General features: G+C 37.4%; 1 protein-coding gene across 8 annotated transcripts in view; it reads left to right on the forward strand.

The window, feature by feature from the left end:
• WASF3 (WASP family member 3) overlaps positions 1-12,701 on the forward strand; it is a 74,673-nt gene that overhangs the window by 37,071 nt on the left and 24,901 nt on the right. For all 8 annotated transcript variants that reach the window (XM_037378090.1, XM_037378085.1, XM_037378091.1 and 5 more), the window contains one exon: positions 9,978-10,120. In XM_037378090.1, the coding sequence (XP_037233987.1) occupies positions 9,988-10,120 (133 nt within the window). In that variant the 5' untranslated portion in view covers positions 9,978-9,987. The remainder of the gene's footprint in view (positions 1-9,977; positions 10,121-12,701) is intronic.

Raw genomic sequence — 12,701 nt, forward strand, 5'->3', positions numbered from 1 at the left:
ATTTCTGTGTCTTCATACATGTAGTCATTGGTTATTTGAAACAGAAAGAGCTGAACGGTTCAGCAGCCGTATGATTTGCACATGTCAAGATGATACAAAAGCGAGGGATGATCAGTCTTAAAGTCTTTGCTGTGCTGTAGGACAGGGTGCTGCTTCCTTCTCTTTCTTAACTTCACACAGAGCTCCTTCTCCTTGCTCTGGCTCAGTGGGGTTTTTTTTTTTCAAGAGATGGTATTTTTAAAGGGTAAATGTTAGGCAGACTGTATACTGTAGCAAGATATTTATCTTTTTCTTTCTTTCAACTCTACTTAAAAAAACCCCAAAGCTACCACTATTTCTGTATATGTACAAGGAAAATATTTTGAGTTACTGTGCAAAACTGTTCAAATAGAATTGAAATAAGCTCCAACAAATGCATAGTGTGTATCTTTTCGGTAAAGACAAATGAATAAAACTGAAGGGAAACAAGTGGTGACTCAGTTCAGTTCTGTTTGCTTGAATAGGAGAAGAGATGATGATAAATTCTTGGACTATAATAGAGATTTCCAGAAAGGCCATATGAAAGAAAAACGTGTTTTCAGTGCAGCATAAGTACTTCCTTATTGAAACAAGTCCATTCTTAGGATAGCAAAAACTAGCCAGATGCTGTTACATGACTTGAAAAGACTTTTTTCCTTTCTCATGTACACTTACAACATTTACGCTATATTTGGTGTTAGCCTAGTAGTATTAGGTTAAAATAGTAAAATTGATAGTGGCAGTAAGGCTTTTGTTGGTTTTAATGTATAAACACAGTGGAACAGATGTTCAGAACAGTATGGAATATTTCTTCCCCATCCTGCCATCCCTTTCACACCGAACCATCTGGAAGGGACTATGAGCAGGATGAGCAGCCATCACGCTAAGAACAAGATTAATGTGTCGGCGTATTTTGTTGATACTTTAAACTGGTCACTGCTTGTTCACTGGAAAGCAGCAATGTGAATTGTCATTGCGTGTGTGGTTACGCTCTCCATGTGGATATGGAACAAAGACAGAAAAGAATGATCTATATAGAAAAAATAATAAACAGTGGTAGTCAGTCTGGACATGACCCACAAAGGCAGAAATCAACTTTTTTCCTATTCAGTATGCTATATTGATGTCACTAGCCACCTTTTACCCTTAGCGCAGTGTCAGGTAGTAGACGTATTTGTGTAAAAGCTTCTGTATACGTTTTCCCAGAGTTTTTTAGTCCATGCTCTTGATGTACTTTTTTTTTTTTCCCTGATTTTTTTTTTGCAGCAACAAGCATACCACATGTGGCTGTTTTCCAGTTTAATCACTTGGATTTCTTTAGTACCCTTTAGCCTTATTTCTCTTGAGAGAAAGTGTGATTAGTGTTTTGGCTTAAACAAAATTTTGGTTAGAGAAAGGGCATCTTATGACCTAGAAATGAGAGATGCCAGTCATGTGTGAAGTTGTCCTGGATCTTCCGTGTTCTGATACAGGATGGGTAGAAAAGGGTGGGTGGTTCTGATGTTGGCAGGAAGGCTGGATTCAGTAAAGCAAGCTGTTGTATTGTGCAGTCTGTGAACCAGTATTAGATTTCAGGTAAGCAAATTTGTTCTTAAATAGATAATCTTAGTAACATTAAGTGTACCAAGAAAGATTACAATGTGTTAGTGAAGGGGAAATCTTTATTAAAAGCTTAACAAATAGCTTCAGTTGGGACCACGGTGTTTTTCTCCCATTGTTTTGTGTTTCTTTGCATGAAAAGAATTTTAAGGAATTAAAATCTGACATTAGATTCAAGAAGGCTGCTTGAGAATAATGAGATGCTGAAAACCTGAAACTACTACTGTAGTGAGCTAATCTAAGTGAAAAGGTGAATCTGAAGAAAGTGGCACAGCCAAAGATCTCAGCTTTCAGAGGAAAGATAAACATGAGTAGAAGAAGAGAGGCTAAAGCTAGCCGGGAGATGTTCACAGATGTTCTAGAAAGAGCTTATCCTGCAAAGAAATGGAGTGGTGAAGTCAAGTAAATATTAGTGTTTAAAACCAAATACTTCAACGTAAAAATATACTGTGTACATGTTTTCCTGTATTTTTATAAAAGTCTTAAGGCATCTTTAGAAATTGCAGAGATTCAAGTGACAGGGGTAAAAAAAAATTGCCAAACTAATTTACTGGCAAAGTTTTTTGCATATTGGGCAGTGTGACAAAATGCTGTAAATATAAATTTGGATTATGAGAAATTAATACAGGAAAAAGTGACAGTCCATAAGTATGTTCTATATTCCTTAGATATGTTTTAGTTGGGCCTGAAAAGAATCATAGTTGTATGTCCAGAAATGGGGATAAAACAATGCAGTAACCTCAGTTAGGCTACTGATTATATGTTTGCTTCATTAGCAGAGACCAAGAAATATCTTTATTTCTTCCTTTAACAGTGCTGAAGCCATTTAGTTGGATGACATGTATAAGATCCTTTATTTTGGAGCAGAAGGTGAAACTGATTATAATCTGCCTCTGTTTCATAATAGTAAGATTTTTATTTCCTTAGAAAATTCTGGGGGAAAATATTGTGATGGAGAAAAGTTAGTGTTGGGATTGTAGTTTTGGAATATTTTATTTCTATTGGGACAAAAAAAAAATTAAAGCAGTAACTTTAGAGTGGTCCCTCAGTCTGTTACAGTGTGGCAGATGCATGAGTATCTTCTTGAACCACAGTCAATGGGTAATACAAAGATGAGGTTGTAGAACAAAGACACAAAAAAAACCCCAAATGCAGCAAGCTTTAGAGAAAATAACACAGATTTCTGACTTGTCTTCATAATTGCTGGTAGTATTTAAAAACCTCTCTTATATTAGAGTCCACACTAATATAAGTAGCTACTTAATTTCACGTTAAATAATTCTCAGGACTTTTTCTTCCTGCATCAGTGACCTTTGTCTTGTGTATGCTTGTTAATGTTAGTGAGAAATTCTGATGAGAACTAAATTTAAGGTAATAGTAAATGTCAGTGTTTGGTGCTGTGGAGATCAGTTTACTTTCTTTTCTCCTGACTTTTTAATTAGAGGAAATTTCTAAATTAATATGTTCCCTTTTAATGGTTCAATAAACTTTTTGTGTTGGAGGCCCACAGGGTAAGCAGAGTTAGCGACTCAAAATTTTTGTTCTGCTTTTTATGGGGTTTTTGGAGATGTGGAGGGTTGGCTAGGGAAGCCTAGATCCATAAAATATATTTAAGTTTTTAATAAACAAAACCAAACGCCATCCCCTCCCTGTTGTCTTTTCTTTTGTTATTGCTTAATGTCTTGATTTCCTTCATAATATCACAGGACCATAAAATCTGCCCTGAAGAGCTCAGCACAGACCAAAACACAGCCAAAGAAAGCAAGCAACCCTCCAAGTTGGTGAACCTTCAGAAATAGCTCATAGCAATAGACATTAAAATAAGAGCTCTATTAAAGCAAAAGAATTGCTTAAGGGGTTTCTGTGCCCATTTCATCATCGCTAATATGTAGGTTGGTATGATGTAAGAGGAAGATCTGGAGTGGTGGTCTGATGCTAAGAAGAAAAAATATCTTTTCATTCCAGCCTTGACTGTCATGCCTTTCATGTAGATCCAGCCATCGGGAGGAAGTTCTGTGGAAATGATGTTGACAGCTGGCTATATATTAAATTTTAGCTATTTCTTTTCAGGTGGACATGTTCTAGGCACTTAACTTTACGTGCATTGTCTTGTTGAAAGACTGTTGCAGATAAAAAATTGTTCTTGATTTTTTAGTTATCCTTAAGGAACAGAATTCTGTTAGACTTTGTGCATAAACCTAATGTGTGCCCTTGCTTCAGCGAGCTGAGTATCAAAATGAAGAGAGTTGCATTAAATATTAGGGGAAATGTGAAAAAACCTGTATATTAACCACTAATTACACTGTTTGTCCCTTACATTGGGATAGCTGTAATAGAAGTACTTGGTACTTAAAGTGTAATTGTGAAGTTTAGTAAAACTTTACTCTGTTTTGATATTTGTTCCATAGTAATGTGGCTGTGAGAGGAATCACATACTTGATAGAATTAGAATAACCAGCAGACGTTATTAAAAATCAGTCATGTTTAGATGCTTTTTTGATAAATATTAAAGAAATCTGGGGCATTGGAGCAGTGTTATACAACAACTGATGGCTAAATTTTTTATATTCTTTTGCAGTGTACAAAATGTGGAATTAAACTCTGTTAGAATGAAGCCAGTTTAAAAAAAAAACAAACCCCAAACTTTAAAAAGTACACATGAATGACATTAAATGAATCGTGAACTGAAAATAATGATTTCCAGACTATATGCTAGGTCAAATTTATTTGTTTTTAACTTGTCATTACTGATACAGAAGTAAATGACCTCCGCAGATGGTAAGTAGGAAAGATTCAGAAACATTGTGTTCCCAGTCATTTAGGACAAGGGAAAAACTGAAAGGGACGTACATGAAAGGCATGTGTATTCCTTTCCCTTGAGATAAGAGGAGAGCAGTGCCTGCTGTCTGTGTAGCCCTTTCTTTGTGTCCTGTAGTGAAGGATGAGGGGCTTTGGAGGACAGGGAGATCTGTGGTAATAGTGACGCCGTGGAAAAAAAAAAGGGATGGAGAGCATCTCCAAAACTTCTGTTTGGGGTCTTTCATCTTCACTTTCCGTTCTCTTCCTATTTAGCACATACACAAATTTTGAAGTTGGGGCAATTGCAGTGTTACCAAATTGGATGCCATGCAGAGATGGACATTTAGTGTGTTGAACTGAGTGTTAGGACATTAGGTATGGGAAAAATTAACTGTCTGCAAACATTTGAAATGCTTTAGGCATAGAGACAGTGTGATTAGAGGTAGTGTAATTTGATTGTGGGGCTAGAGGTGAGGAAATGGATAGTGTTTCTCTGGTTTTGATGAGGTGAAATTCCATTTTAGATTCAAAGCAGAGCTTACACACGAGGTGTCAGAACTCACTATCATTCTCGTATCTATCAATAGATGCAGTGATTTATTTGCTCCCCGGGCTACTGCTGAGCTCTCAATATGGTACAGACACTGACCTCATATATATATAGTCTTACTAATCTAGGTGCTTAATTTTGAATGGAATCCCATCTGGTGTATCACTTATGATAAGCTGCATGTTCAATCCATCTCTTGTTTTTCTTCCCCACAAAAGGAGAATTATGGTAGCTTCTTTTCTTTTATAGAGGTCTGTGAGATTCATCAATGAAAGTCTCAAAAGCTTCCTGAAAATAATAGAATATATTCAGGGAAAATTTATAATGGATGGAAAGCTCCTTTTCATGGTTAAAAATATTCAGCTTTGTTATATTTTACTAGAGGATATAAGAAGAAACATCTTAAGAGGTTAAAAAAGGGATTGAACAATGTCTTTGAATGTAATAAAGAAACATTCAGAAGTAGAGGGGCTGTGTAAGGAATTGGCATTCGTTTTGTGGCATTAGTGAATATAGAAAGAAATTGTAATATTAAAGAACCATGAAATTCAACTACATATTTTTAGTGCTACTGCAAATTACAGTGCCTTTTTGGGGATGTGGAAGGGCAACAGGCAGGTTTGGGGAACAGCTGGTGCTTTGAGTTTTTGCCAGTTGCTCAAATACTTGAAGACCCAGCTTGTCTCTTATAATAGCAGTGCTCTGCTGTTTGGAAAGATTGTACATTGTGTTTGTAGTCTTTTATGTTTGTAACTGTACATCTGCTTTCTGCTTGAATTTCTTTTATTTTATTTTTTTTTAAAATCTGACTTGCCAAGGCAATGTTAAACTGCATGTCAGAAGTTTGACAGCTGTTATCCAGAGGAAGGTGGTCCATGCTGACCTGGAGTGATACTGCTGCAACTGCAGGGGAAGTGTGGAAAGAAAACCAGAAATGCTTAGATTATGTCTTTCTGTGCCCTGCTTGCCTCTGCAGCAATAACTACTGGAATAAGTGCCTTCTAATTTTAAAACAAAAGACAGTTATGCAAGTTATTACAAGGGGGGGGGGGGGAGGGGGGGCAGGGAGAAGAAAAAGGGAGGCGAGAATACTGAGGGAACATGCTTAATGTGAATTTTTAGTGGGATGGTCTGAGCTAATTCAAGCTTCTGATGTCCTGTCCTTTAAGAATGTGTGTGGAAATCGTGTTAGGTTAGCTGTGCAGTTGCTGATGCCTGCAGGATTTTGAGACCCACGTCCGTTTCTGCTCCAGTCATAGTTCAGTCCAGCCAGATTTTGTCTGATCCATGTCCAATGAAGCACGTGTGGATTCAGTGAGATGTTAAGTGACATCTCACCCTCTTAGTTTTCTTCTTCCTGTTTTGACTCCTGTTCCTAATTTTCTGGTCTGATATCTCATACATTTCTACTGCAGCCAGTTAAATATATATATATCTCTCTATCTATATATCTCTATCTATGCAGTATAGCATCTTTCTGTATCCTTCATCTCTTGTGCCAGATGCAGCTGGTGGTTTAAAGCCAGCTGTGTTGTGCATAGGTGGCTCCACGTGGAGAGCAGAGTTGGACCTGTTTATCCAGGCTGTAATTTTATGACTGTATTGCATACTTAGCTGGGGTAAAAAGTGTAAGAAAATTATCGACTATGATGGGTCCCAATCTTCTGAACTGATGCAGCTTTTGAAAATAATACCAACTTACTTGCCTTATGTTTTCCATTTGGTTGGGAATGAAAGGGAACAGAAGTTATTTAACCTGTGTCGTAATATTGAGTATGTTTTACCAAATGCCAGAGTAGTTAATTCGGTGGCAATATCACAATGAATATCTATGTCTAGTAATAAACAGGGGCTGAAGTGTGACTCAAAACAGGTGGGACGAATGTAGAAGGCAGTGAAACTGTCACTGCCAACTCTTTATTTATTTATTTATTTTCTCCTGCATGTGGTAACATACTACCTGGAAGTCTTATTGAGCCTGACAAAGCCTCTGTAATTCAGAGGCTTATTTTGTCTTGATTTCTTTTTTTAATGTCCTGTTACATATATTTTGAAAAAAATTTAGCCTCGCTTCTCATGAATTTTCTTCAAGAAAGGTTGTTGATTTGTGTGTGGTGAAGAAAAGGGTGGTTGTGCTCTAGTAGGCACATAGTAACAAGTGCTTTTTTACTTATTAATGGATTAGTAGCTGAATAGGTCTGTGTTTGATTCAGATAGTTGAATGTTTTAAATTAGAAAAAACTTAATTGCAATTGCAGGCCTTTTTTGTGGTGTTTCTTTTTTCCTCTGATCAGAAGCAGTTAATGCATTGCTTAATCTGTTGCATATATTTGCTCATTAGTGTTTAGTTTACCTTTTGTAATTCAACTTCACACCAAAACGAGATGACAGAATAATTTAAATCATGCATTAAAAAATGAAGGTTGGTGATCCCCCCACCAGCACTGTGGTGTTTTTTAGCCTGCTCTTCAAAGAAATGGGACATCTTGGACAGTCTGTCTCTTCCCTGCTAGCTCTTGAACACATTGGACCATTTCATAAGGAATTGGTGAGAAAATGAAAAACAAACGGCAGTTGTATGTTTTCTTTACGTTAGCTTTTATGGGTGAGGAAGAACATGATGTAGAGAAGGGACTTAAAGTAGTGTTTCTGGTGAAAGGCATTTGATGATTCCCAGTGTGGTAGGAGTTTCAAGAGGTAGTAGGCAATTAGCCAAGCAGGGTGCAGCCAACTTCCAAGTGGCCCCAGCACATTGCATGGGGTGGTGGGGAAAAGTCAGGTAAACTGCAACAGGTAAGAAGGGGGGGCAGCTCTGAGAATGCCCTACAGAAAGGCATGGGGAAACTAGGCTTTATTCTGCTGGTCTTCTGGTGTTTTTGTGTAAGAATTCAAATAAGATAGGTTAAAAAAATTAAATTGAGGTGTGAACATGTGTAGCAAAACACATTCCCGTGAATGTCTTAAAGCAAACCAACCCCCACAAACCCCAAACCCAGTAGAATGGTTGCCTTGTTCATCAAAGTGTTTCACTGATGAATTGCACAGAAGCATGAGTTCCAAGGAAAGACTGTTTTATGAATTGTCTCATCACTCACAAATATTTCAGGAATTCTGTTGTCATAGTTGTAGGGAGTCTTTGTGCCTTTAGTTTGTGCAACATTGTTGTTAATGTTAGAGAAAACCAATTGTAGCTTATGTGTTTGAGTAATACCAAGATTTGGAATTGGATGCTTTGGCACTGATTTGTGCTCAGATTAATTTACTACTTCCTAATTATATTTATGAACACGTTACTGCACAGTGAAACAATTCTTTATAAATTACTTTTATTCCATAGTTGCAATGTGCTAGCCTGTTTGCAGTGTGGTGTTACTCTTCGATAATCATGAATTTCCAGTTTTTACGTATTTTTGATCAAGTTCAGAGAACTGACTGCATTGGATATTCAGTAATAATTTAAAATGCATCTGTTTGTAGAGGAATATGAAAACATAGAACAGAAACAAGAAGCTTTTTGGCTTTTTGGTCTAATAGAAAATGTTCCTCTCTTACCTCTGATGCATTGTTTAAAATTTAGCAAACTCAGCTGGCCTCAAATTCTGACATATTTGAATAAAGTGTCTCATTAAGAAAGATGTAAAATACAGTTGAAGACTATAGCTTAAAAGTCATGAGCCTGTTTCTTCCTGGCTTGTTCTGAAATAATCTTACAGTTACATAATTTGGTTTTTTGCTGATTACTTAAATTGTTAATTTTTTTAGTAATATTCTTGAGAAAAAATATTTTAAACTTTTGGAGGGAAGTCATTACAAAAATTACTGTGCAACGTTTGAAAAGCTAAAAGGTCTTTTAAATTACTGATGTGGTTTTAATTAGAGATGTTGAAAGGTTACATTAATTGCTTTAGTGCAATAAAATCAAATTTTTCAGTCAAGTCTTTTCAAAATGAACTTAGGTCCTTGGTAACACTTTCTCATTCAGAAAATTTTGGTGCCACATGGTCTTCAAACAGGATATTATTCCTAAATAGTGTATGAACATTGAATTGTCAGTGTTACAAAACAGTCATCAAGTTGACTCATAATTGTGATAATGCCATTTTAAAGAAAACTGCTGGAGAACTTTTTATATTACATGCTCTTGTTTCTGTTTTCGGGGAATTCTGTCCCACCTGGGCATCCTTGCTCTCAAAGCTGCTCTCTGCAGGATAGGGTTTTCTATGCCATTGTGCCCTTTGGTAATGCTTTGAGATCTCTTTTTGTATTTGTTTTCTTTTATTTTTACAGGAAAACCAGTTCTGACAACCTTTTTCTCAGACGTATGTCTTGCCACATCTGGCATGTTCCCAAACTGTTCAGTGCTTCCTCTTACCTCATTCAGATTGTCATTCAGCACCGCCTGTGGAAAACAATCTTTCTCACATTGCAGCTTCTTTCTTATTTGCACCCAGCCTGTTCCTGTGAGGCCCTTGTCCTTATCTGTCAGACGGGTTTATCATTTTGGCTGGAAACTGTCAGGGTGAGGGTAGGTCAGTGTCTGATGTAGCCAGGGAGCTGTAATGCACGGACAGTCTGTCGGTGGCCTGCTTGTCGAGGCAGCAAGCCAGCTTGCTCCAGACAGCGATCTTTCCTGCCATTCCTGTGGGGACTGCCAGTTTTTTATAAATGCAAATGTGCACTGAAGTCCAGTGATTCTGGTGTTGTAGCACAAGTCTGGCTATGCAGTAATTCTTACACCAATTCTAAGGCAAAAATCTTACATTATCTACGTGGGCTGTATCCTCTGTGCTTATCTGTAGTGCTCTTGTGATGTTCTGCCTTGAGTGCGTGACTCCAGTGCCTTGGTTGGAATTCTACAAGTTATCTTACAGCTGGAAGGCTGAAGCAAGTGCTTTAAAAGAAGAAAGCTGAAGTATATTTTGTAGAAAAAAAAATGAATGTATGCTACACAGATTCATAGATCGTAATTTCACTTTTGTAAATATAATTCATTTTTTTCTGTAAATTCCAGGTTGTGAGCCATGCCTTTGGTGAAAAGGAACATTGAACCACGGCATCTCTGCCGAGGAGCTCTGCCAGAGGGAATTACAAGTGAACTGGAATGTGTAACAAATAGTACCCTTGCTGCTATCATACGCCAGCTAAGCAGCTTAAGTAAGTATCTGTAACTTCTTGCAAGTATTTGATTCCTGCTAAAAAACTGAATAAATTAAAAAGCTTTAAGATGGCTTGTTTTAAATAGCAAAATTATGGTTCAGGACATTTCCACTTAGTTGTTATAATAATATAATGCTACTTCATTGCTCTTCTGTATTTTGAAATTCATACAAGAAAAGGCTCTCTGAGATTTACAAGTGTGTAAAAAACCAACCAACCAAAACAAAAAAACCCTAAAACCCCAACCCCTCCCAAACCCAACAAAACAAACAAAAAACAAAACCCCAAGCAAATGCCCCAGAATAACGTTAATATATTGAAAAATAATGAAAGGTGATTTAATCTCATACATTTCCATAATCATTTGTAATTTTGGTAAGTTTTTATTGTGTTCTCCTAGTGATACCTTTTCCAGGTTGGAGTGTCCTGATCTGTTAGTTATCTTTTTGGGTAGAAACGATTTTGTATTCTGATCATCGTTAATTCTGTTTTGGATGTGTAAGTTAGAGTATGTTGGGTTTTTTTTAAGGTGGGGTGTTGGGGCCGTAACCAAAACAGACTTCTTCTGTTTTATCATTAGTTCTCTAAGGATTCATAAAATTTTGATTGCTGATGAACATTGAGTTGATATTTTCAAAGAAGTCTCCAAGTGATTCTCTGATCTTTCTTGAGCAGTAGCTGCTGATTTAGTATCCAACGTTATTTATAGTTAATTTGTGTTGTCATTGAGTTTCACTTACTGTTTTATCAGGTAGTTTCTCAGTATTGAGATACTTAAGTTTCAAAAAATTGAGAAGAATGGCTAACGTCTTAATTACATTCACGAATATCTGATAAGACCTCATTTTAGTGTTGTACAATAATTGTGAAAGTATGGATAATATACTATTTACTTGTCTGACTTGCTAGGAATGTTTAGCTTTCATTTCTCCAGGTTTGGTCTTGGGTCTAATCTGCCTGTTACATTTCGTATTCAGATCCGCTTAGGATTGTTGCCGAGGAACTGGCTACTTACACAATCCATATCCTGCAGTTTTCCCTTAGCAGATTTCTTCGGTCACCATAAGTCTGTGTAGTCAGGTTAAAGATCTACGCAAATAAAAGCGTCCTTTGTTTTAATAGATGAATATGTGGTATTTAACGAGCGAAGTCTACCACCAGGCTTGTCCATAGTCTAAAATCTGTCATGTCTGCAGAGGCTTTCTTCTGCAGACAGCATTTGTTTTGCCTGTATTTCAAGCCAACGGGGAGCAAGGAAATGATCACAGAAAAATGCTGTGCTGGAGCTAATGTAGTATGACCTGCTGACAGCATCAGAGCTTGTTGGTGTTCCCACAGCTTGAAACAGAGAGAGAGCAAGTACAGGTCTATCTTGCAGTCACGCTGGTTTTTAATGTTGCACTGTGAGTTCAGTGCGGATTTTAAAAACTGACAGATCTGTGCTGTTGCATACAAATTGGACTTGCTTCTGCCTCTGCTCTTTTCAGGAGACATGAACAAGTTTCTATCCAAAAGGAATGTGCTCAGTGGAGCTTTTTTCTATTATGTCTTCCGATTTGGGTTTGTTTGCAGCCAGCTGGCTTGGAGCACAGGCAGAGTGAGCAGCATTCTGTATGAAACTGTGCACTTTTATATAAGGCAAAAGCTTGACTTAAGGGATTCATCACCAGCTAGGAGAGAATCTGTTGGGGAGAGGACTGGGAGCATTTGCAGCCTGTACCTGTAACTACCATGATGCTTTACGTAGTAAACAGTCATGGAGCAGTGGCTTTGAACGAAGTTTCCACCAAATACTCCCTTACTTTTGGCAGTTGAGCTTGGTCTGATGGCTGCAGGACTCCAGTCAGTAAAGAGGGACACTCTCTGCAACAGGATCTGTTGCACCATGGTTTTGTTCCCGAGTTTTGCATATGTCTATATATGGAGAAGAAATAATAAATTACATCTGATTGTTGTTGAAGACTATTGAAAACTGCATATTGTACTCCTTTATTGAGATTTTCCTAATTAGATTTCAGTCTGTATGCTAACATATTCATTGTGTTTCAAGTTGCATTTACTACTCTTTAACTTCTTTGCTTTCCATGAGTCTTTAAATATTTTTGTATCTTTGGCTTCTCCATTCATTCAGATAGTTGTCAGGTTGAAATCTTATTTCTATATGGGTATAAACCATCTGTACGTGGGTACAGAGCTACTTTCTTTGACCCATATGCAAGTGTTGCTAGACATTTTTTGCTGTACAACATAAAACAGTGGAAGTGTGATCTGTGGTGTGGGGACCGGGAAGACTTTTTCTTTCATGCAGAGAGCAGTGTCCACCAGCTTGCCTCCGAGTGTTTCCCTGGGTAGATTGGCCATCGGCTCAGAGTTTCACTAGTTTGCATGCAGGCCTGAGCACACTGCATCCAGCTTTTTGTCACTGTGCTTTTTACCACTGCTAAATCAGGTTGAGTTGGGAAGTTAGTTTTTTTGGCATTAGCTATCGTGCTGGAGGTACTATGAGTAGGCAGATAAGAATCAAGACCTGGTCAATAACAGCCTACCACTTTTGCTTATTTAAAAAAAAGTGTGTGGG

This window comes from Falco rusticolus, chromosome 2, assembly GCF_015220075.1.
Source record: "Falco rusticolus isolate bFalRus1 chromosome 2, bFalRus1.pri, whole genome shotgun sequence".
NCBI classification, from domain to species: Eukaryota; Metazoa; Chordata; class Aves; order Falconiformes; family Falconidae; genus Falco; species Falco rusticolus.